At 39.3% G+C, this 21,294-nt stretch overlaps 1 protein-coding gene across 8 annotated transcripts; it reads left to right on the top strand.

Moving 5' to 3' along the window:
- Nucleotides 1–1,119: 1,119 nt before the first annotated feature.
- CDC7 (cell division cycle 7) lies at nt 1,120–21,053 on the top strand. Of its 8 annotated transcripts, XM_049808338.1 has the most exons (13): nt 1,605–2,890; nt 2,965–3,072; nt 3,739–3,888; nt 7,605–7,691; nt 9,564–9,699; nt 10,334–10,427; nt 10,510–10,652; nt 12,520–12,769; nt 13,361–13,456; nt 14,288–14,466; nt 15,674–15,756; nt 18,695–18,844; nt 19,882–21,053. In XM_049808338.1, the coding sequence occupies exons 3-13, from the start codon at nt 3,795–3,797 to the stop codon at nt 20,256–20,258; spliced, it is 1,689 nt and encodes a 562-aa protein (XP_049664295.1). In that variant the 5' UTR covers nt 1,605–2,890; nt 2,965–3,072; nt 3,739–3,794; the 3' UTR covers nt 20,259–21,053. The 8 variants fall into 8 exon arrangements, with proteins under 8 accessions (XP_049664300.1, XP_049664295.1, XP_049664296.1 ...); XM_049808343.1 differs by lacking the exons at nt 1,605–2,890; nt 2,965–3,072 and adding an exon at nt 1,120–1,187; XM_049808339.1 differs by having other exon boundaries at nt 2,965–3,888.
- Nucleotides 21,054–21,294: the final 241 nt, after the last annotated feature.

Here is a 21,294-nt window from a genome sequence, read left to right on the forward strand (position 1 = left end):
ACAAGACTATTACAGTTCATATTCTAGTGAACAAGGGATCTACGCACTACCAAGTGCAGGAGAGCTAGGCTTTAAGAAGAGCGATGTTACTTTATCTTAAAATAAAAAGAAATAATGACCAAAATGGATAAAACACAAAAAGTGCTAAGCTCTTTCATTTACGAACAAGCAAACTGCGTTGGCTTCAGTAAAATCCAACCGCTTTAAACAGCAGCAAAACGTAATTCCAATAAAGGGTCTTTTCCTCGTCCTGCTCATCCTTGGTCAGTGGCTACAGGGCAGACCAGAAGCAGGACGCGGATTTATTTTGTATTCTGTGCGACCCCTTTTGCTACGTAACCGGGTAATGGGACAAAGCCGCAGGCCAAGTTACATCGGCCGGTATTGCTGGTGGAAATGGAAGAGTCGCTTCGCGGACTCTCGGCTATCTAACTGAATTTATGGCAGAGCGAGTGAGAAAAAAGGTCGTGTCCGGGGACGGTAATTCCTTCGCAGTAATCAAACACACGTAGAAAAGAAAAGTCGCGGGGGCCGACCATCGCTGCGCAGAGCCCGAGTGCCTCCCCCCGTCCCGGGCCCCAGCACCAGCGCTGCCCCCCCCTCCCCCCAGCTCCGCGCCTGCCGGCCGCCTCCGCCCCAGCCCGGGCTCCCGGCCGAGCGCCCCCCGCCGCTGGCAGAGGCACCGGAGCCTCCTCGGACAGAGGCTCCGCCGTCCCGCCGCGGACACGAGGAAGCCGCTCAACGCCTGCACGACGCCGGCTGAACGACGACCGCTCGGTCCCCGCCGCACCGTGCTCGCTACGAGTCCGGGCGGACGGTGGCGGCGACCAGGGGCCAGCCGGGCCGCGCTGCCCGTCCCTCGGCCCGCGGCACGGCTGCGCGGGGCTGTAGCGGCGGCGCCGGCCCGGCCCGGCCCGGCCTCACCCGCCGCCCCGCCGGCGGACGGGCTGCGCTCCCACGCCCGCCGGCCGGGAGCCGCCCGCGCAGGCCCCAGCCCGCCGCCGGCCGCCGCTCTGGGCGGGCCTCTCCCCGGCGGCCGCCCAATAGCAGCGCGACTTCCTACGACCGGCGGTCCCATTGGCCGGGGCCGCGGCTTCCGCCGAGGGCCGGGATTGGTGGCGGCGGAGCGGTCGGCAAAAGGCGGCAGCAGGCAAAACCCCGGCGCGTCGCGGCAGCCCGCGCCCCGCGTGAGTGAGGCCCCGCGCGAGCCCCCCCCCCCCCCCGGCCCTGCCCGCGCCGTGGCCACCCCCCGGCGGCCGCGGCGGCCCGGCCTCGCGCGGCCCCTCCGCGGGGACGGGCCGGGACAGCCGAGCACAGGCAGCGCGGCGCGGCCTGCTCCTCTGTGGGGAGGCCCCGCTCCGGCCCCCCTCCTCAGTCCCCGGCTGATCCCCGCCGGGGGCGGGGCCGGTCCCCGAGGGGCCGGTCCGGCGGAGGGGTGCTGAGGGGCGGCTCGGCGCGGGGAGCCGGAGTGCCCTTCTTCGCCCTGCTCCCGGCGGCTGTGGCCGCCCGGGGAGCCCCGCGCGGATCCCCCGCCGCCCTCGTGGCGAGCCCTTGCCCGTCGCACGGCGCCGGCGCCGCCGTTCCCCGGCCGGCGGCAGCGCCCGCGGTGGGCCTGCGGCCGGGGACGGGCGCTTGGCCGCGGGTCTGGCTGCCGGGGGCCGTCCTGTAGAGCCAACCCGCTGCGACCGGCTCCGGGTGTTCCCCTTTTGTCTGGCAGCACCGGCATCGTCGGCGCGAAGTGAAGTTCCGGATGCGCGGCTTCTGCGGCTTGTCTTGCACCGGGCGGGGTTACTGCCCGCCTGTCGAAAACACCGACTTGCTGCGAGGCTTAACTCAGCCGCGGCATTTGCTTTTCTTAAATGACAAAGCAGAGATATTAATATCAACTTCTTATTTTTGGCATGCCGAGCTTTTTTCCAGGGGGATCTGCGTGCAAGTTCCCGCTGAAAGGAGCTCCGCGTTTCAGTGGCAGCAGACTCTGTTCCTGTGAGCGGCGTTGCTTTGGCCAAGGATTCAGCAGCAGTATCGCTAATTTCCGTGCGCAGGGTTCCAATATTGGAACCCTGACTTGGAAGACCCTGAAGCTATGTCGGCTGTTTGAACCTGTCACTATCTGTTGGGGTTTTTTTTTTTTTTTTTCTTATTTCGATATTATGGAGAAAATTCTTTTTTTTTAAATTGGGGATGCAGTTTAACTGCAAGAAAGTTCTCTGAGCTGGAACGCTGCATCATTTTGGTCTTCCTCTAATTTTTTATCTCTACTGGTGTCTTCCGAGTGTTTTTTAATGTAAACCCAAAATGTCTGACTGAACCAAACTTTGTTTGATGTTCCATTTTGTAACTGCCAAACCTGCTTCCAAATTAGTAAAACAATTTTTAATATACTGAAGTGTTCAAGGAATTTGGTTCTGCAGATAGCAGCTTGTGTGTTTAACATAAATGAAAGGAAATGACACCTTGACTTATTGAGCCCCTTTCACCCCCCACATGGCCAGCAAACCATGAATGTGTTCCCATGGCAGTTTGCAGGCAGACAGAAGCGTTCATTTTCTTTTTCCAAAGGAGGTGTTTGTGGCCAGGCTTGAATTGGAAGAGCCTAGAGCTGAGGCTGGCATGGGGCTGAATAAGAGCAAGCAGGCCATGGTGAGCGGCTGGGAGTGTCTGTGTTAATTTGCACCCCTTATTCTGCTAATGAGGCTATGCTATTTCAGGTTTGGAACAGGCTTATCTGCCTACTCAGCACTAGTGGAGGGAGTGCCTACCTGTGAGAGACTAGAATATCTCTAATCTCATTCCATTAGTTTCCAAGTCCCACTCTCCAGCAAAGCTCCCTCGGAAAACAAGGCTGTTGCCTGTCCCTTCCATGTTGCATGAGGATGACAGACTAAAGGTAGCTCGAATTCTTTGGGGACAAAATATATTTCTAGCTCCATAGCTGAAACAGATGAATCCTTTCATTTGAAGTTTTTCAGAATATGTTTCCCCCATGTGGAGAAGTTCAGCCAGAACTTTGAAGGCTTGACAAAGTTACAAGCAAAGAAGATCTTCGAATGGAACCAGTGTTGGGCAACTGTAAGGGCTGGTGCTTCCAGACTCACTTATCATCAATTGCTGCCCTGGGGTTCTCTGCCTTTCTTTTCCTCATGAAACAGGATTATCACACTTTTTTTGATTGTACAATATTAGTACATGTCACTAATTTAGTTTTATTTACAATGTTTCCAAGATTGGGAAGAAGCATTTCAAAATAAGCATGTGCTGTTATTTCTTGTTAGGGGGAGGGTGACAAATAATTATGTCTTTTGTTGATCTTGTACAGAAGAGAGAGACATCTCTCATATTGAAAAGATACTTTTTTCTCTTGAAATTTCTTTCAGGTTTTCTGTCTTTGTATGGGTGTTGCAGTATGCGATGCAGCTATTTCTGAGTGCATCAGTTCCTTGCCTTTCAAAGCAAACTTCAGGGAAAAGATAATGCTTTAATATGAATGAAGAAACACACAAGAGATGAAAGAAAATCTCTCGTGTCTAAGCTTATCCTGCAGTCTTCCTTCCCTTCCCCCTCTTTTCCTCTTACTAGAGGTAGAGTGGGTTTACTGGTTTAGTTTTATTCTGGGATGATGGGTGACACTTTGTTGTTTTAGGTAGCACAAAGGAGCTCCTCAGACTCCCTAAATCTCATCTCAGGAACTGAGTGCAGAGCGAGGAAGTGTCTTACCAGATATGCTTGCTCCCCCAGGTGTCCAGAAGTGATCCTCAAAGTCTTGGATTTTTTTACTTGAGGTTTGTTTTGTGATGGAGACAGTGTTGAAGTCTCGCTGTGATAAACAGCACCCTCATCAGGCTGAAGACTTCCACGGGAAGCAGGAGCAGAACAGCAAGCTTTCAGGTATGTGCTAAAATAGGGATTGCTAACATTACGTTTTGTTGCTGATGTGCTTCTTTATTGCTTCAGGAAGTTTCAGCATCAATTATAAGCCTGTCTGTATATGATCCTATTGTATAAAGAGTTAATGAAATGAAAACATTTGAGGTGGCTTTTGATTTTAAGTTTATTCCTGCTTTTCGTTTGCCACAAAACTTCAGCAGCAGTAGTTTGTCACAACTCGCTAACCCTGCTATTTATTTATCACTATAGATATAGATTTATCACTATAGATATTTATCATGTATAGAATATGTTACTGTTAGGGGATACCAGAATTCAAAAAGGGCAGATCTTGAGAATAAAATTCTCTGACCAGACAAGGACACAAAAATAGTATTTTGCCTTTTAACTTATAATTGCCAGCCTTATCTTTAGATGTGACTTTGTGCACAAAAACACTGTTCCTGCTCTTACCAGAGAAGTTGAACTATGAACATGGGTTCTGATGGTGTTTTTATTGCTCATTTTGGGGTTTCTTTGTGAATGTACTTCAATCTGGACTTCCTGTACAATGCTTGCTCAGTAATTTTGGATGGTCAGCCAGCTTTTTTATATATATATATGTGTGTGTGTGTGTGTGTATGTGTGTGTATATATAAAATGGCTACTGATGTTTCCTAGAAATAGATAGTCCTCTGTCAGTCCCCTGCACATCCGTGTCCAGAATTACATAGTCTTGCTGAATAACGTTTAATTGTCTTGCTTTGCAAATGCTTTTGATTCTAGCAAGTAAAGAAATTACTTTAAAATCTGCTCACAGAAAATGTTGGATATTATTATTATTAATTATACACTGATGGTACAATGACTGTATGTTCTCTATACCCAACTGGGGATTCAGGCCCCTGGAAGAGAACAGATGATGTTTATACTACCGTCTATCAACAAGGACAGTCACTGACTGTTTCTAGCACTTTTCAGAATCTTTCATACAAGAAACTGTGTTGAGTTACTAAATGTTCTCAGTGCCTTGGGTAGGCACTACTCTGGCCTAGGAACTGCAGCCTGTGTCACCCAGGTGTTAGTGCCCCAACAGCATTGAACTTTGTCCAGGCAGGAACCTGAATTCAGTGTCAGACAAAACAGAGTGCTTGGCAGATTCTACAGCAGTTATTGAGAGAGCTTTTCATAATTGTTAGTCTCTACCTTAGTACTGTTAGACTGGTGGCACAAAACAACCCAAAATCTGATATGGTAAGGAAAGTAGCAACCTGCCAGTTTCTGAAGACTTAGGAGATGTGCTTTTTGAGTCATTTTTAGGAGTGTTGCTTTTTGCCAGAGTTAAATCCTTTTTTCCTAACCAAGCAACTTTACTGGAGAAATTCCAGTGCAAATTTTGTGTTGTAAGTTACTGTCAGTATGTATTTTTTTTAGTAAAAACTGACGCTTAAGGAATGCTCATTAGAAATCATACTAAAATGCAAGTATTGGAACAAAACTGTAAGTTTCTTTATGCGGAGCAGGTTAGATAGCAAACTAGTTCTAAACAAGGTTGTTCTAACAGAGCCTGTTGGAACTATATCACTGTTAAAAGCAATTTTTCTAGCTCTGTCCTGTGGCTACTGACCTCTTGGGATGAAGTTTGTGTAGGATGCTTCAGAACCCAATAACACGATTATCTTTGTGAGGGGAAAGGCCCGTGTCTTTGAGTGATGCAATAACATTTTGATGTTAAGTTCTTTATAATTCCGTTATATGGTTTAATCTCTTAATGTCTTTGAGTATTCCTGGGGAAAATGGAACACGGTACAAATGTCAGCCTTTCCCCTTCCTGTGTTTTCTGAAGATTTCAGAAAGCTTGAATGTCTTACATTTGTTATGTAATACATGAGCATTTGTGTAAAAAGTTGAAATTACCATGCAAACAAACTGGAAGTACCATTTTTTAAATGATAAGGCTTTTCAACAACAATCCTTTTTTAGTGACAAAACAACAAGAATTACAGCAATAATAGATACATTTCTTAATAAAGTTCCATGGCAAAGCACATGGGCAATATGAATGCTATCAATTCTAAAAATGTTATGTAGTAACTTGAATTTTTAGGGTTATTTTCAACAGAAATTCTTACTATATTGACAGGAAAATGAAGTGATTCCTCAAACTTTCAATTTCCTACTTTTCAAGTAGTTTAACTTAATCTGGCTCTGTGAAATTGGGGAATAACCAGAATAACTGTACAGTTGACCAGTTTTCCTTAGCCTTTTCCTTTGGGGATTATTAGACACAGAGTCCCGTACATCTTGACTGTTAGTACAAGTCTGGTTGTTTTTATCCTAGGATATTTTTGAGGCTTTTAAATATGATTCCTAGCAGAACTGATTAACCTTTTACTTGTATTTGTTGATCAAATGTATCTTAAATGAATGTTAGCAGTTCTGGTGTCGAGCGTAGAGGGTTTTTTTCATTACTGAAATATCCCTCCCGAGATGACCTAAACCAAAATAACTTGGAGAAGCAGAGGGAATGACTTAAAGTTAAAAAAAAAAAAAGAAAAAGTATATGGATAGTAAGAGAGGCAGCAGGCTTCAGTTCTCAAAAGTATTTTTAGTATGTTGATCTTTATAAATTTTTTAAATTAAAAAAAATTACAATTGAAAGTTAACTATAACTTGAGTTACCACTAATTTATTGGGCTTTTACCAGGAAGAAAGGGTTCTTTAGGCAGACTTCAGATTTTGTGCTGTATAAAGTGAGCTAGCATGGAAGATTGGGGATGCATGCTAGTCCATACTTTGTTTCTAGCATATCAGTGATATTTTGAAAATAATTCTCATTGCTTATGACTTACTGTCCTGGTAAAACATAGTAGATTTTTATGTATACAATACCATATATATATTTATGTTAAATTTATTTTATTATCCATTTCTAGGATCAAAAATGTATACACATTTTTTTCTTCCATTTGATTGACTTTCCAAATACCAGTTTGTGCTTAGTTCTGTGTAATAAAATATACTTCACCCTAGCTTTACAGAAATTGGTTACAGACTCTAAATACTTCGTAGCTTCAAACAAAGTGAATTCTTAGGCAGGGTATAGACAACACTTAAACTACAAGGATTTGTAAACTGAATGGAAAACTCCATAATTAGTTGAAATAATACAGTACAACATCCTTGTCATGCCATCTAGTGACTGCAGCATAAAGTACAGCAACTTAAATGCAGAGCAGACATGTTTTCTGGTGTTTACTATTTTAAGTAACAGTGTGAAAGGTTGCATTATTGATCTTAAAAAAAAAAAAAATAAAAAATTCTACACTTTTGATTTGCATCCAATGCATGTGCTCCTGTGATTACAGAAACAACTATTATAGTTTTGTCTTTTATGAAATTGATGTTGCAAATCTCATTAAAACATTTATCAGTGATCTGATGTTTTACTAACCAGAAGGGTTTTGCCCTCTCAGGAACTGCTAGGTGGCAGATAAATTTAAAAAAAAATAATTTTAAATGCTGCAGTTTATAAGGGAGTGTGATGAAGAACAACAATAATATCGGGTATGCAGATGGTATTATCAGCAGGGATAGATACCTGTCTGCTGTTTTTTCCTCTGTTTATGTGAATTCACAATCCTACGAACTCAAGTGTGATTTGTGATTTCAAATATAGATCAGATACTGAATCAAGCAATAAAATTCCTAACTTATTTTCCCCATTCTTTGCACAGCAGGAATAAAAAAAGATATTGAAAAACTTTATGAAGCAGTACCACAGCTTGTGAATGTGTTCAAAATTAAGGAAAAAATTGGAGAAGGTAAATGTTTTATTTTAGCTTGCTTAGACTTAGCTTTCTTTTGGTATTTCTAACTTAAAAGATATAAATGTAAGATCCCAATATATGCAATTTAAGCCAAATGCCTTTTTGATTTACTTGGTCTCTGTAATATGTTGCTGAGCATATAGGTGTGTTAATTAGGGACATTTTCAAGATATTTTCTTGAAAATCTGGTATATTAAAGCCTTTCAAAAAAACAGCATTCCAGTTTCGATAACTAAAAATTTTTGAGGTAGATTTGAGTAAGTAAGTCTTAACACTCCATTCTTTTTCTCTTTTACATGAGAAATCTGTTTATATGCAGGTGTGTTTTGACATATTTAACTGCTGTTTCTTAAGTTGGCTTTGTTTCCACTGAAACCCTGTGGGCAGAACTGGAGGAGGAGAAAGTTTATAGCTCTTTATTTAAAAAAAATAAATATCTTTTTTTTTTTAAAGACATACAGTATCAAATTTTAGAACACTTGTGTGCACCTTGCCTTCAACAGATACTATTGCAGATACCTTCAATAAACGTTAGGTGTGACTATATATAGATTCGTAGGTACTTCTGAGTGTGGGATTTCAGCACTTTTTGGAACTTTACCCATTTGATCTCCAAAATGCTTTGTGACACTCCACACTTTTAAACAAAAATGTTGATGAGAAGCTGGAATGTTTTACAGCTGTTTTGTGATGGAATACCTGTGATGGCAGGCTAGATGGCTAAAAGTTTTTTGTCTTAAAAAACCCCCAGCTCCATTCACCACAGCAAGATAAAATTTAAAAAACAAAACAAACAAAAAAAGGAGTTCTGCTTATCATAAAAAAGATAGTATAATTAAACAAAATCTCTGGTTATGAATAGTACTCTGATTTTGCTCCTGGGAGCAAACAATGTTTTTAAAAATACCACTTGCAGTTCTGCAGCATTATGAGAAAACAAGCTTCAACTTAGGATTCCACTCTGGAGTCACTTTCATTTTAGCAGTTCTTACCACCAAAAATAATGTCTTACATCAACTTGGTAACTCTTGTTGCTATAATCAATTCTACTGAATGTCTGGGATGCTAGATTTTTTTATGACTGCAATAAGTATTTAGAGTTTTTGCTGACATTTTGGTGTATGTATGCACTTACAGACTGTTGAACTAGCATGATGTGAACACAATACCTAAAATGTAATCAGAAGTAATCTGTACTGTTTATTGATATGGAAGAATGCTTCAACTTGTATGTTCAGATATCTCGGATCATTAGGAGAAATTAACCTCCTAAGAGGTATATTAGGATATCCTTAAAATTAAATGGGTGGGTCAGTTTATCATACAGTCTGAATACTCCTTTTCTCAAATGAGTCTATCACATTCTGTCTATGTGGTAAAGCTCTGGACAAACAAATAGTAAAGTTACACATCATGTGAGAAGTCTTACTTTATAGATAAGGTAACAGAGTTAAGAAAAATGTAGCAATTTCAGAGGTGCTTTGAATAGTAAAGGCAGTGCTTTCTAGATTAGCATTATATAGCCCGCTTACATCGTAGGGAGAGAAGAGTTAGATGTCAGATGAAAGTAAGCTACCTAAACAAGAAAGCAAATCAAAGATAGGAAATTTACATTCAAAGAGCTCTGTGTCCCAGGCAAGTTAGACAGTGTTACATTTGCATTTTTACTGACATACAAAAAACTTGTATACAAGATCACTGAATTCAGTAGCAGAAAAAAGGAACTGCATTTTTCTCTTCTAGAATCTGCTTTTGATGTAGTATCAAGTATACTGCAGGATTGTGAACAGTTAGATCACTTCTGTAAAAATCTGAATTGACCTAATTAAAAATGCTGAAGACAGTGTTTTTCTCCCTTCTTTACAGGTACTTTTAGTTCTGTTTACTTGGCCACAGCACGGCTACAAACAGGACATGAGGAAAAAATGGCTCTGAAACACTTGATTCCAACCAGCCACCCTCTGAGAATTGCTGCTGAACTTCAGTGCCTCACTGTAGCAGGGTACATAAAAAAAAATTAACGATTGTCATGACTAAACTGCTGAACATTGTCTCACTGTTCTGTATTTATTTTAAGTTTTCACACTTCGCTTCCTTTTTTTTTAACTGCATAAATGTATGTTCTTTTTATCAAGAGCTGATAAGAAATGGAGTGTCTTACCTGTAAAGGATGCTCTTTTCTGCTAGTCTCAGTTTACAGACGGTGCTGTATTTTCCATCTGAGAAGTTCTGTGATGTATCTCTGTGATAACAAAAATTCCAGTTCTGAAATGCTTGGAAAAAAGAATCTCTTCATCAGAAAATGCAGTTTTAGAAATGAATGCTTGTTGTCAGAGTGTGCTGAATAGCACCTTCTTAAAGTAGTTGGTATCATGAAGGTTAGGTCCTACATTTAATTACAGCAGTAACTACAAACCATGACCCCACAAATAATCTATGGAGCCCTCATTGCAAATTGCAGAACTCAAATGGAACATAGTAATGAAAGGCAACAGCATAACTACTGACTGCTGATAAGACTGCTGTCAAAATATAAATTAGATTATAAAAGAAAGCCTTACTGAAGTTTTTAAGAAATAAAGGAAAATAAACATCCATCTTCTGGTCTTTATTCAGTGACATTACTTTTGTTCTAGGGGACAAGATAACGTTATGGGAGTTAAATATTGCTTTAGGAAAAATGATCATGTGGTTATTGTTATGCCATATCTGGAACATGAATCCTTCTTGGTGAGTCCCAGACTTTTTATGTGTAGTAAAATTTTTTAATTAAAAGCAGTTGCATAATTGCAGTATCCAAATAATCTTTCAGGACGTTTTGAATTCTCTTTCCTTTGAAGAAGTGAGGGAATACATGTTTAATCTGTTTAAAGCGTTGAGGCGCATTCATCACTTTGGTATTGTTCACCGTGACGTCAAGCCCAGTAACTTCCTCTACAACAGGCAGCTAAAAGAGTAAGTCCGTCCAGATGACCATATTGTGATCTCATTTGGGATGTGTGCCTTGGCAGAACAGAGTCAATTAGGCTTTTGGGTTTTTTTCCTTCCAGCTGCATAACATGTGCTTAAGTAATAAAACTAAAAAAGATATTTTTTTTCATCTGTAAAACTTTTCTTTCTGTGTTTAGGAATTTGAGGAGGGAAGGAATTTATTTTTTCATACTTAAAACTTCATACTGCCTCATAGAGCGACAAGTACTGGAAAAAATGACAGTTTTACTATTGAGTAAAAGTACTACAATTTTGAATAAGAATGAGAAGAGTAAAATCAGTTTGGGTTTGTTTTTTTTTTTTAATAAGAAAGCTAATAGTGACTTGTGGTGCATAGACTGATAACTTGTAAATTTTTACTCGTGGATAGAGTGAAATTGATACAGATAAGACAGCTGGGCTGTTTTCACCTTACATTGAATTAATGTTTATAACTGGTAGGGCTAGGTTTTTTGCCTGCAAGTTACAATATTTAAAGACTGTAAAAAGTGAGGTACTGCTTTTTTGTGAAGAGCTGAAATGGATTGAAAAAGGTACTGTTTCAGTGCTAGCAGTCCTATAGCTGTATTGGTGAGTATTGTGCTGTGTACAGTTGAGACACTGAGGTGCTGGAGTGTGTCCAAAGAAGGGCAACAAAGCTGGTGAAGGGTCTAGAGAGCAAGTCTTATGAGGACTGGCTGAGGGTTGTTTAGCCTGGAGAAAAGGAGGCTCAGGGGAGACCTTATTGCTCTCTACAACTACCTGAAAGGAGGTTGTGGCGAGGTGGGTGTTGGTCTCTTCTCCCAAGTAACAAGTGCTAGGATGACAGGAAACGGCCTCAAGTTGTGCCAGGGGGGGTTTAGATTGGATATTAGGAAAAATTTCTTCACCAAAAGGGTTGTCAAGCTTTGGAACAGACTGCCCAGGGAAGTGGTGGAGTCACCATCCCTGGAGGTATTTAAAAGACGCATAGATGCTGTGCTTAGGGACGTGGTTTAGTGGTGGACTTGGCAGTGTTAGGTTTACAGTTGGACTTGATGATCTTAAGGGTCTTTTCCAACCTAAATGATTCTATGATTCTATGTAGTGAGAGTTTGTAGGGGAGATTTGGTTACATTTTGCCAAACCACAAACTTAAAAATTTGAGAAATACTGATTTTTAATTTTTTTTTTAAATCTATCAGAATGAATTCATATTGTCATTTTGCTCTTCCAGCATTTGTTTGAGCCTTAATCTCTACTGTGGGTGTGGAGGCCATGCAGCTGAGTTTGTCTGAGACCCACAGACAGCTGGATTGTCTCTGTACTGGTTGTAGCAAAAAATAGTTCTTTTAAAGACAGATCTGAAGTGTGAACCAATGCAGTCTTACCTGTTTGAAGACTGAAGTAAATTCCAGTAGTATTGCTTGAAGTCTGGCAAAACTCTCAGCATTGTTAGTCATGTCTGTCTTCACTGTTACATTTTTCCTCTGCCCATGGGAATCCTTCAAGGGTCAAGTCACTTGCACTTGACTGTTGGCTGAAGGTTCAGAGCTGTCGGATTAGAAGAACCCCAGGAAGGAGTTGCTGGGAATATTTTTTTAATGCCATTGGAGAAAGTGCGCACTTGAGAAGATTTTGGGACAAGAAACAATGAAGTAAGATGGGTATAGTGTAAAAACATTGTGGGGATAGGTAAGATAGGACAAGAGGAGTCAAAGGGGGAAAATAGGACTGTGATTCTGGCAACAGTGCCAATAAGCAACATACTAGGTAAAAGGTGAAAGAAATATAAGTAAACAAGTAATGAACAGTGAATTGAACTGATTGATGAATACTTTGTGACTCCTGTTTCTAAATTTGTGTCTTTCAGGTATGCCTTGGTAGATTTTGGCTTGGCACAAGGAACACCCGATACGAAAATTGAACTTCTCAAAACTGCCCACTCTGAAGATCAGCAGGGAAGTTGCTCGCAAAATAATCCCGCCATAACCTTGGGAAATGGGGGTTCTATCAGTGTCACAGCACCTAAACAGATAGCTCAACAGTCAGCCTCAAAAGCAGCTGATAAAAGGTCCAGCTCACTTTCAAAAATACAGATTAAACAAGGAAGAGGAGGAAAGGTTCTCAGTCTTTTTCATTAATATTGTTGTATGTTTAATGTATTACTTCATCCAACAGGGGGAGATGTAATACTTGAAAAAAGTTGTGCATGCATATCTTGCTGGGTCCTATTGTGATGCACAGAATCATGGTTTTCATATCAAAGTGGGTAGTTTTACATAACTGTATTGGCATCATTCATTATCTGTTAGATATAATACAATGCCAAAGGCTGTATAAAACCCTAGCATGGGTTACTATTTAGACAGCCTTAAATCTTTTTTTAAGTGATATGTATTGTGGGACTCCTCCCCAGGCCACTAATTATTCATCTATGCTTTAGTTACTTAGTTGCATAACAAATGCAGTACAGAGGACATTCAGATTGTCTTGGGGCACTTCTGAGGTGTGATTCGTTTTGTAAGCATGTTTGCTGTTCTGTCTAGACCATGTTTTCCTCATCCACAGTAAACTGATGCCTGAAAATGACTTACCATACAGCTGTTCTTGTTTTATGTCACTTCACACTTTTTTTTTGGTTTTGAACTGTCAGTATCCAGCTGACTGTGTGTTAGATAGGATCCTTATTGTCCTTTTTGTTGGTATTGTAGGAGGATTCTGTGCACCATTCTGTCCAGCGCTCTGTCTTTGGAGAACGGAATTTCAATGTCTATAGTTCCATGTACCAGGAGAACTCAAGTACAAAAGTAAGAAGTGTGACTCATCAGTAAGAGCAATCTGTTACATATTTGAAAAATTATGGAACTGGTTGTTCTGTAAGACTGGACATTACTCCAGGATGCTGTGAAACTAAAAGTTTTTGAGCAGATTATTAAGAGTGTCTTTGCAGAAATGCTCAAAGGATTTTTCATTTCTGTTTCAGTCCCTTTTGAAACCCTTAAAGAACTAGTTATGTAGCTGTCTCCCTAGCTGATCTTGTTTGTATGCTAAATTAATCTTTTTTCCTACACATGTCTGTGCAACTAAGATATACTTAGCTTGTGAAACTTCATTTTTTTTATTTTGTAGTTGAAGCTGGAGAGAAAATTTGTAATAAATATTTTTCTGTAGTTTTTGTAATTGGTATTTAATATGACAAAGGGGAAACCCCAAATAAATTAGAGGGTTTGGCCAACAGTGATCATCTTATTGTAGAATTAGAGTTAGTGCTTGTGTGTTGCTGTGTCATTTCATGTACTCTTTTTTTATTCTCATATTGAGCCAAAAGAATTCTTGAAACATTATAGTAACTTGAAAAATACTTGCCTTATAGCTTCAGAATATCTAATGTATATTGTTTTTTAGTAAACACTGCAAAATGTTTTCCAAAGGGGAAGGAGATGAAATCAGGATATTTAGAAAGCTCCCGTGTCTTGCTTTACAGATGTTGTTAAAAAGCTTTGCTATCTTCTGTTCTAAAATAGCAGCTTCTTGCTCATGAGCACCTGTTTAGTCTTAGTATTTTAGGAACTGGCCTATCTCCATGTAAAGGGAAGCTTCTTAAATATGTCACCTTCTCTAAAATATCTGCATTGCAGCTCACAAAACAATCAAAGATGATAGATGTTTCATCTAGGAAGTTAGTAACAAAGAAGAAGATTACTTCTACCAAAACAGTGAGCAATGGGACAGCCAGGAAAGCTGCCAGTGGTTGTCCCTCAAACCTGACCTGTGACTGTTATGCAACGGATAGAGTTTGCAGTGTTTGCCTTTCAAGGTAACTTGCTTTGATAATGTTGTAAAATTGTCTGCTATGCTGTCAAGCAACGTCAGAAACTTAGATTTACTAGACAGCTGATTTAGTAGGTGAAAGATAGCATTTGATCTGTGCAACCCTTTAAAACACTGAGTATGCTCCTTATAAACAAGAATAGTTTATGGAATTCATGGAATAATTGGTTCAAGAGAGATTCACTGTCAATGAGTTTTTGTTGTTGTATTTAATTTTCCACCTACATGTCTTGTAGAAAATCACTTGAGTTAACTACAACACTTAGAGAAGACAGTACATCAATCTGTCATTAGTAGTTACCTAATAGGCCTAAATCATGCCAACACTTTGGATTCTGGAAATCATGAAATGTAGAATAAAAAGGAAACATGACTGGTTTGTATTTGTTCATTTAAAAAATAATGTCTAAGTTTTAATAATAGGTTAGAGAATCTTAATAACTCAGTTCAACTCCATCCTCTGCAGTTAGTTTTGGTTATGATCTACTATTGCCTTTTATCCACACATTAAGGAGCACAAATTAACGCAGAGAATTCTGTTTACTAGACATAGCCATGAAACTGTGGGGTCCCTCTCTTACCAGACTGTCAAAATATGGTGATATCAACTTCATTTCAGAAGTATGAAACATGAGGAATTTGCCAGACTCAAAAGAGAAGTGGCCCATAGAAGGAAGGCACTTTAAGCCATACAAGAAAGCTCTGGAAAGTTGGTTGCTGCTTTTTTTTTTTTTTTTAATAATTATAATCTCACACCTTTTAGTTACTCTAACAAAAAGTAAATTCTTGTCAATGCTCAGAAATAGTGAACCTTAGTTTGCTGTGGACTAATACAAAGCCAGAGCATCCACATTCAAGACTCTAGTGCATTTTTTGCCTTGAATGAAACTAAAAAAAGGTCATCGTGAATGACATATGCAATAAGTATTTCTGTGGTATGACCTGATGCTAGATAATATAATAAAAATATAATAATATAATAGATAATTTAAGGCAGCTTTTATTTTATGCAACATCATTTCATGCTAGGTAATTATAAGATGCTTCAAACTTCTATAAAACTTGGATAGGGCAGGGTTAGGCTGTTTATACATCTTGCACAAGTATATTCTGAAACTAAGATTAAGCATTATTATAATTAGAAATTATTAATCAACTTTTATATTCTAAACATGTTTGTCTCTCATTACAAGGTGTCAGCAAGTTGCTCCCAGGGCAGGAACACCTGGATTCAGAGCACCAGAAGTATTAACAAAGTGCCCTACTCAGACCACAGGTACTGCACAACAGACTGAAACTAATGTCTTTTTTCACCTTTTGATCCCCATTTATGCATATTATGTTGTCTTTTTTTATGGGAGGGTTTTTGTTTACATGTGAAATTCATTTTGTCATTCCTTCTAACACATAGCAAGCATTTCCTGATTTTAATTCAAAGTTTATTATTCAGAGTAAGAACAAGTTAGGAATATTTTTCCTGTGTTTGAAACTTGAATATGTCTTTATTAATTTGAGAGGTAGTGCCATATGCAGGAGTTGAATACAATGTGTTTTAAAAGAAAACAAAACTGTAATTTTTATCAAGTTTCCCGGCTTATTGGCTTATTTATTAAAGTGAAATCTTGAATAAATCTTGGGGACGGGACATACTTTAGACTTTTCTAGACAGATTGTCACATATAGTTTGCTGTCATAGCAGGCATAGTTAATGGTATAATTGCAAATGTGTTTTAGAAAGCGTTGGTTAATACTTTTAATCAGATTTTTTTTCTTTTTGCTACTGCTTTATATAGCTGGTCTGTAAATGTCATAATTTTTTTCTTACAAAATTTTTAATTTCTCAGGGTTAAAAATTATCAAATTAATAAGTTTCAGTAATCTGGGTAAATATCAGGGCAGAGCAGAGGGATGGTTAATGCATTAGCTGATGCAAGTAGGATGGGAGAGGTTGTGCCTACCTGGAGAATGGAGGACCAATAAAAGCAAAGTTACCTGTTAAACATTTGGTGTATGACCAGGAGTTTTGACTTATGAAGAAGGGGGATAAATACAAATGTCCCCAAAATTGGATTTAAAGTAACAGTTTTTAGCCATGTTCTTGCTGAATACCTTTTGAGAAAATTGTCATTTTTCTGTACTTAAAGTGTGTATATATGCTTAGAATAGACTTAACAATACATTTGATCAGCTTATCCCTACATAGCCTTATGTTCTTTGAAAGACCATCTGTGCGGCGAGTATGACTGGGATTTCAAGAGGTATGGCAGCCTGCTTGGAGTTACTGTGCTGTAACAGCCAGTTTTATGGGCTAGAAGACATCCAGAAATCCAGGACAAGTTTAGACAATCTCTGAATCTGTCTAGACAGAATTTAGGCAGAAAGAAGACATACCTAGGAAATTTTGGACACATGCTGGTGTTAAATATGCTTTCAGACGGTTTTCTGTTCTCTAGGGTAATGGAGAGCAGGATTACAGAAAATATGGGTAAATCTGGAAACCCTTGGGTGTGGCACAGACAGTCCTAAAAGCACTGAGTCAGTGGTGCCGAGCTCCTGTATTATGTCAACAAAGGCCTTCATTAGGACTGGGTAGACTAATACTAATATTTGTGAGATTATGTTGTATTTGAACTAATAGATCTTCTTGTCCACTTCCATCTGGGACTGCTGTAGTCACCTACTTATATTCCTGCCAGTCTTAGTACTAGTTCTGGTCTCTGTGCTGAGACCAAGTTACCATCTGGATCCAGCTGACCCTATCCAGGGCTACCTTAGTGCATCTGACCCAGGTTCATAGTGCAGGGAATACAACCTAAACTCCCAAGCTGATGTTATACAGGTCCAGTTACACTTCAGCTTGGTTTGTCCCTCTGTTTTTTTCCTCAGTCTGCCTCACTAGTTGGATAACACTAGGCAAAAGCATAGAGAGGAATCACAATTTTGATGGCATTGCACAGGATCTTGCAGTCTGCTGATGATCCCAGCTCTACCAGAATTGTAGGGCCAGGATTTACTAGCCATTCAGATATAATGTCTATTAATTTCAGTAAGAGTTAAGTAATTAAACTTCTTTAAAGGTCTTGACCTTGATGACTCCAGCTTTCCCAACCAAATACTTGGGGTGATGCACAACACCTCAAAGAGATAGTATGATCTTTTCAACAGCGATACAGTAATACTAAAACTTCTTTACAGGAACTATGAAGAAGATACAAAATTTTTCCACTGTAAATTGTGCCAAATTATCATCTTGGATTTTTATTCTTTTAATAAAAGACTTAAAGTGTGGTTTTGCAACTGAAGTCAACTGAATACTTCCCCGCCCCCGCCCCGAAGTCCTGTGCTGATGGTGTTTCTAACTAAAATGTCCAAATTAATCACTGTCTATTTTACTACTTATTTTTTGAAGAGAGGTAGAATAACTATGGCTCTATTTCCCAACTGTCAATTTTTCACGTTAGAGTTTGAGAATCCTTCAAACTCTTTCCTTCACTTTCCTTGCCATCTCTCAAAATGTGTACCTTAGTGAGCCAAAAAATTATGGCAGACAGGTATTCTCATAACTTTCAGTATTAAAGTTTCCATCATGCTTTGGCATCTATCCCCAGAGTACTCTCTGTACTCTTCATAACACAATGAAAGTGATGAATAACTTCTAACTATTGCAGTTCTTAAACTGGCTATCTTGTCAATGATTTCATATTAGAGAGGAACAAAGTTCATAGTAAGATAAATTTTTTAGTACTGTGGCAGCCTCAGTCCCAGAGAAATTCAGATTTGCATTCATTTGTGAATTATTTTTTATTTGTGATCCTTATAGAAGGTTTCCTTCATATGAAGCAAACTTAAATAAGTTTCAAAACTAGCCATTTTTTTGCTCCTTCTCATTTCCCTGAGCAAAACAACCTCAAACACTGCTTTGGTACATTTTTAAGTTTAGCAAGTTAATGGAATTACTTCTGTGAAAAATTTTATGGAAAAGCTTAAACATTCCCTCTGCATCAAAGCAGGAAATTATTCTTCAATCTAATTATAGTAATTTCCACTGTTTTCTGAAGTGTTATCTATGTGACCAAAGTCAGTTAAGTACTTCAGAACATAACTTTTTCTGATAGAAACTTTTCAGGTCATAATTTCTTTTTAAAGAAAGTTGTGATTTTTGTTTGTGATGAAATAATGAGTTCAGTTGTTACTAAGTTTGCTTTCAATTGCAGCAATTGACATGTGGTCTGCAGGAATCATATTCCTTTCTCTGCTCAGTGGACGGTATCCATTTTACAAAGCAAGTGATGATTTAACTGCTTTGGCACAAATCATGACAGTTCGTGGATCCAGAGAAACCATTCAGGCTGCTAAAACTTTTGGTATGCGAACCTTAATTATGGGGGAAAAGGGGAAAATGTATGCTTGGTCTGCTATTTAATGCAGTGATTTACAATCTGTGATTTTTTTAATATATATACATAAATATATTTTTAGGTTTGGGAGTCATTTTGGAGATAAATCATACTTCTTGCATGTAAAACACTAAAAGTACTAGTCTATATACAGAGATTTAAGAAAGTTTTGTATTTTTCTATCTTTTATAATTTCTGTATGGGGTACTTCATGCCATAGGTTTCCCAGCCTGTCTGCTGCCTTTCACTGAGTCAGGGCCACTTGAGGTGAAATATGCCAGCTAAATGTTTTCTACTGGCATTGGGTTAGAATTTTTGAGGCAGTGTTTCTATTCCTGCAAAATTTGCCCTGGAGGCTTAAGTCAATATGACTTAATATTTAGATGATGTAAACCTTGCTTTCCCTCCCCGCTCAACAAGGGCTAGTAAAAAAAAAAAAAACCCCACACAAAACCAAACCCAACAGAAGGCCTGTTTAAAAAATACAAAACTACCACCACCACAAAACACACAAAAACCTAAAATAACCACTCCCCTAATTGTTTGCAGGCCAAATGCTGCAGCACTTGCTACCTGGAAGTGTAACTGACAGCATCAATTTTCATTCTCCAGACAGAGGTGTAAAAATCAGGGTATCTAATTTGCTTCAGTTCTGTTAAAATGACAGTGAAATGCAAAAAGATGGTGTGGGGGGTATGTGACAACCTGTCACTGCATAACTTCACAAACAAACCCAAACAGCTTTGTTCTGAGCAGAACTGAGACTATTATGCTTCTGACTTGCTGGGGCTATTGCTGTAAAACATGGCTGGTTGTGGGGTGTTGGATTTGTTTTTTTGATAATTTGGGGGTTTGGGTTTTTTTGTGGTTGTTTGTTTGTTTGTTTGTTTTTTAATGCTGGTTACGCTTCAAGACACAAAGTTTCAAGACATGAAACAAACTTAGAAGTTACAGTTGCATAGAAAGTATAATAAAATGTCGCTTACTGTAATTTTTTTTTCTAGGTAAATCAGTTCTGTGTACTCAAGTTGTCCCGGCACAAAACTTAAGAACCCTCTGTGAGAAGTTGAGAGGAACAAATAGCAGCGGTAAGAGATCCCAGGGTGAAGTGCCCAGCAAGTTTGTAAATGACTCAGCTTTGCCAGTTCCAGTAGACAAACCATGTGCTCCGGAGACGCTTGGGAAACAAATTCAACACTTAAAGAGCTTTCAGGAAGGTGACGATGCTTTGGAAATGAAGGCAACAGACATGAAAGGGTGGGATCAGGTTCCTGATGAAGCATATGACCTACTTGATAAGCTACTAGACTTAAACCCTGCAACAAGAATAACTGCAAAAGAGGCTTTGCTGCATCCTTTTTTTAAAGACATGAGGCTCTGAGAAGAGACCATATTCTATTATTGCTTTCATACATTTTATGTGGAAATGAGATACTGAGGTAGTTTTACCTTGTTGCCCTCAACATTTACACTCATTGAAATACCATCATACTGTGCACAGAACTACTGAAATTTTTTCTTGTACAGTTGGACAGCCAATGTCAGTTTACTTTAAGAAATACTTGGAGATGTAAAAATTACATAAACATCACTAACATGGTCTTCTTCTAAGACGCTTCTGAGGGGTTATTGCTGTGCATACCTGTTCTCTAAGAAAGTTAACTTTGATCAAAAACTACAAAGAAAAAGAGTTTCACAAGCTCTATGCTTAATTCTTGAGATACTCCCTTCAAATTTACAAATTTGCCTTAAGGTATGACCAAAATAAGAAAGTGCTTGAGAGAATTTTTTCTGTACTTGCATATCTCTGCTTTGTTCCCAATTAGTACATGGGGGACTGAAAATGGAACAAAGTGTGTTAATTTCATTCAGAGTTTTTTCAGAGAACAGTATTTCTTTGGGAGTGTTGCTAGAGGAGGGGCCAGGTGCTGGAGGTTATATCATCAAAAGAAAAGCATAACTGTTTTAAAAGTATGTTTTTGTTCCAGTCTGGTCTTTCCTACTTAGGCAATAGTAATAAATGCAGTTACTCATTTTGCATAGCCCATGTTTCCTCAGTGTCATGGGTAACTGTCAATATTCAACAACTACTGCCTTCAAAATGTCTTGTGTGACACGCATAGGTTTGATTTCTGTTACGGAAACTGATCTTTTTAAAGAGTATCTTAAATAAAGAATTTGGTTTTATAACTTCATAGGATTGTCTAGAGATGCTTCTATAAAAATAAGGCAGGTAAGGTTTTCCTGTGGGATGTTTCTGTTCAGGAAGAATTATGCACATTTGTTTCCTGCATAAATTCCTCAGGTAATAGAAAACACTTTTCAGATAGCTCTAGTATATATGACTGTCACAGTGGAAGTATCTTAATTATCAAGGAAGGCTTACCACAGAGTTAGAAGCTAGCTATTGTCTGGTC

This window comes from Accipiter gentilis, chromosome 8 (genome assembly GCF_929443795.1).
Source record: "Accipiter gentilis chromosome 8, bAccGen1.1, whole genome shotgun sequence".
Classification (NCBI taxonomy): Eukaryota; Metazoa; Chordata; class Aves; order Accipitriformes; family Accipitridae; genus Astur; species Astur gentilis.

Coding starts and splice junctions, on each gene's coding strand:
- CDC7 (XM_049808343.1), top strand. CDS start 3,795: ATGGAGACAGTGTTGAAGTCTCGCTGTGATAAACAGCACCCTCATCAG. Junction 3,889..7,604: donor GCAGAACAGCAAGCTTTCAG/GTATGTGCTAAA, acceptor TTCTTTGCACAG/CAGGAATAAAAAAAGATATT. Junction 15,757..18,694: donor GTGCCCTACTCAGACCACAG/GTACTGCACAAC, acceptor TTTCAATTGCAG/CAATTGACATGTGGTCTGCA.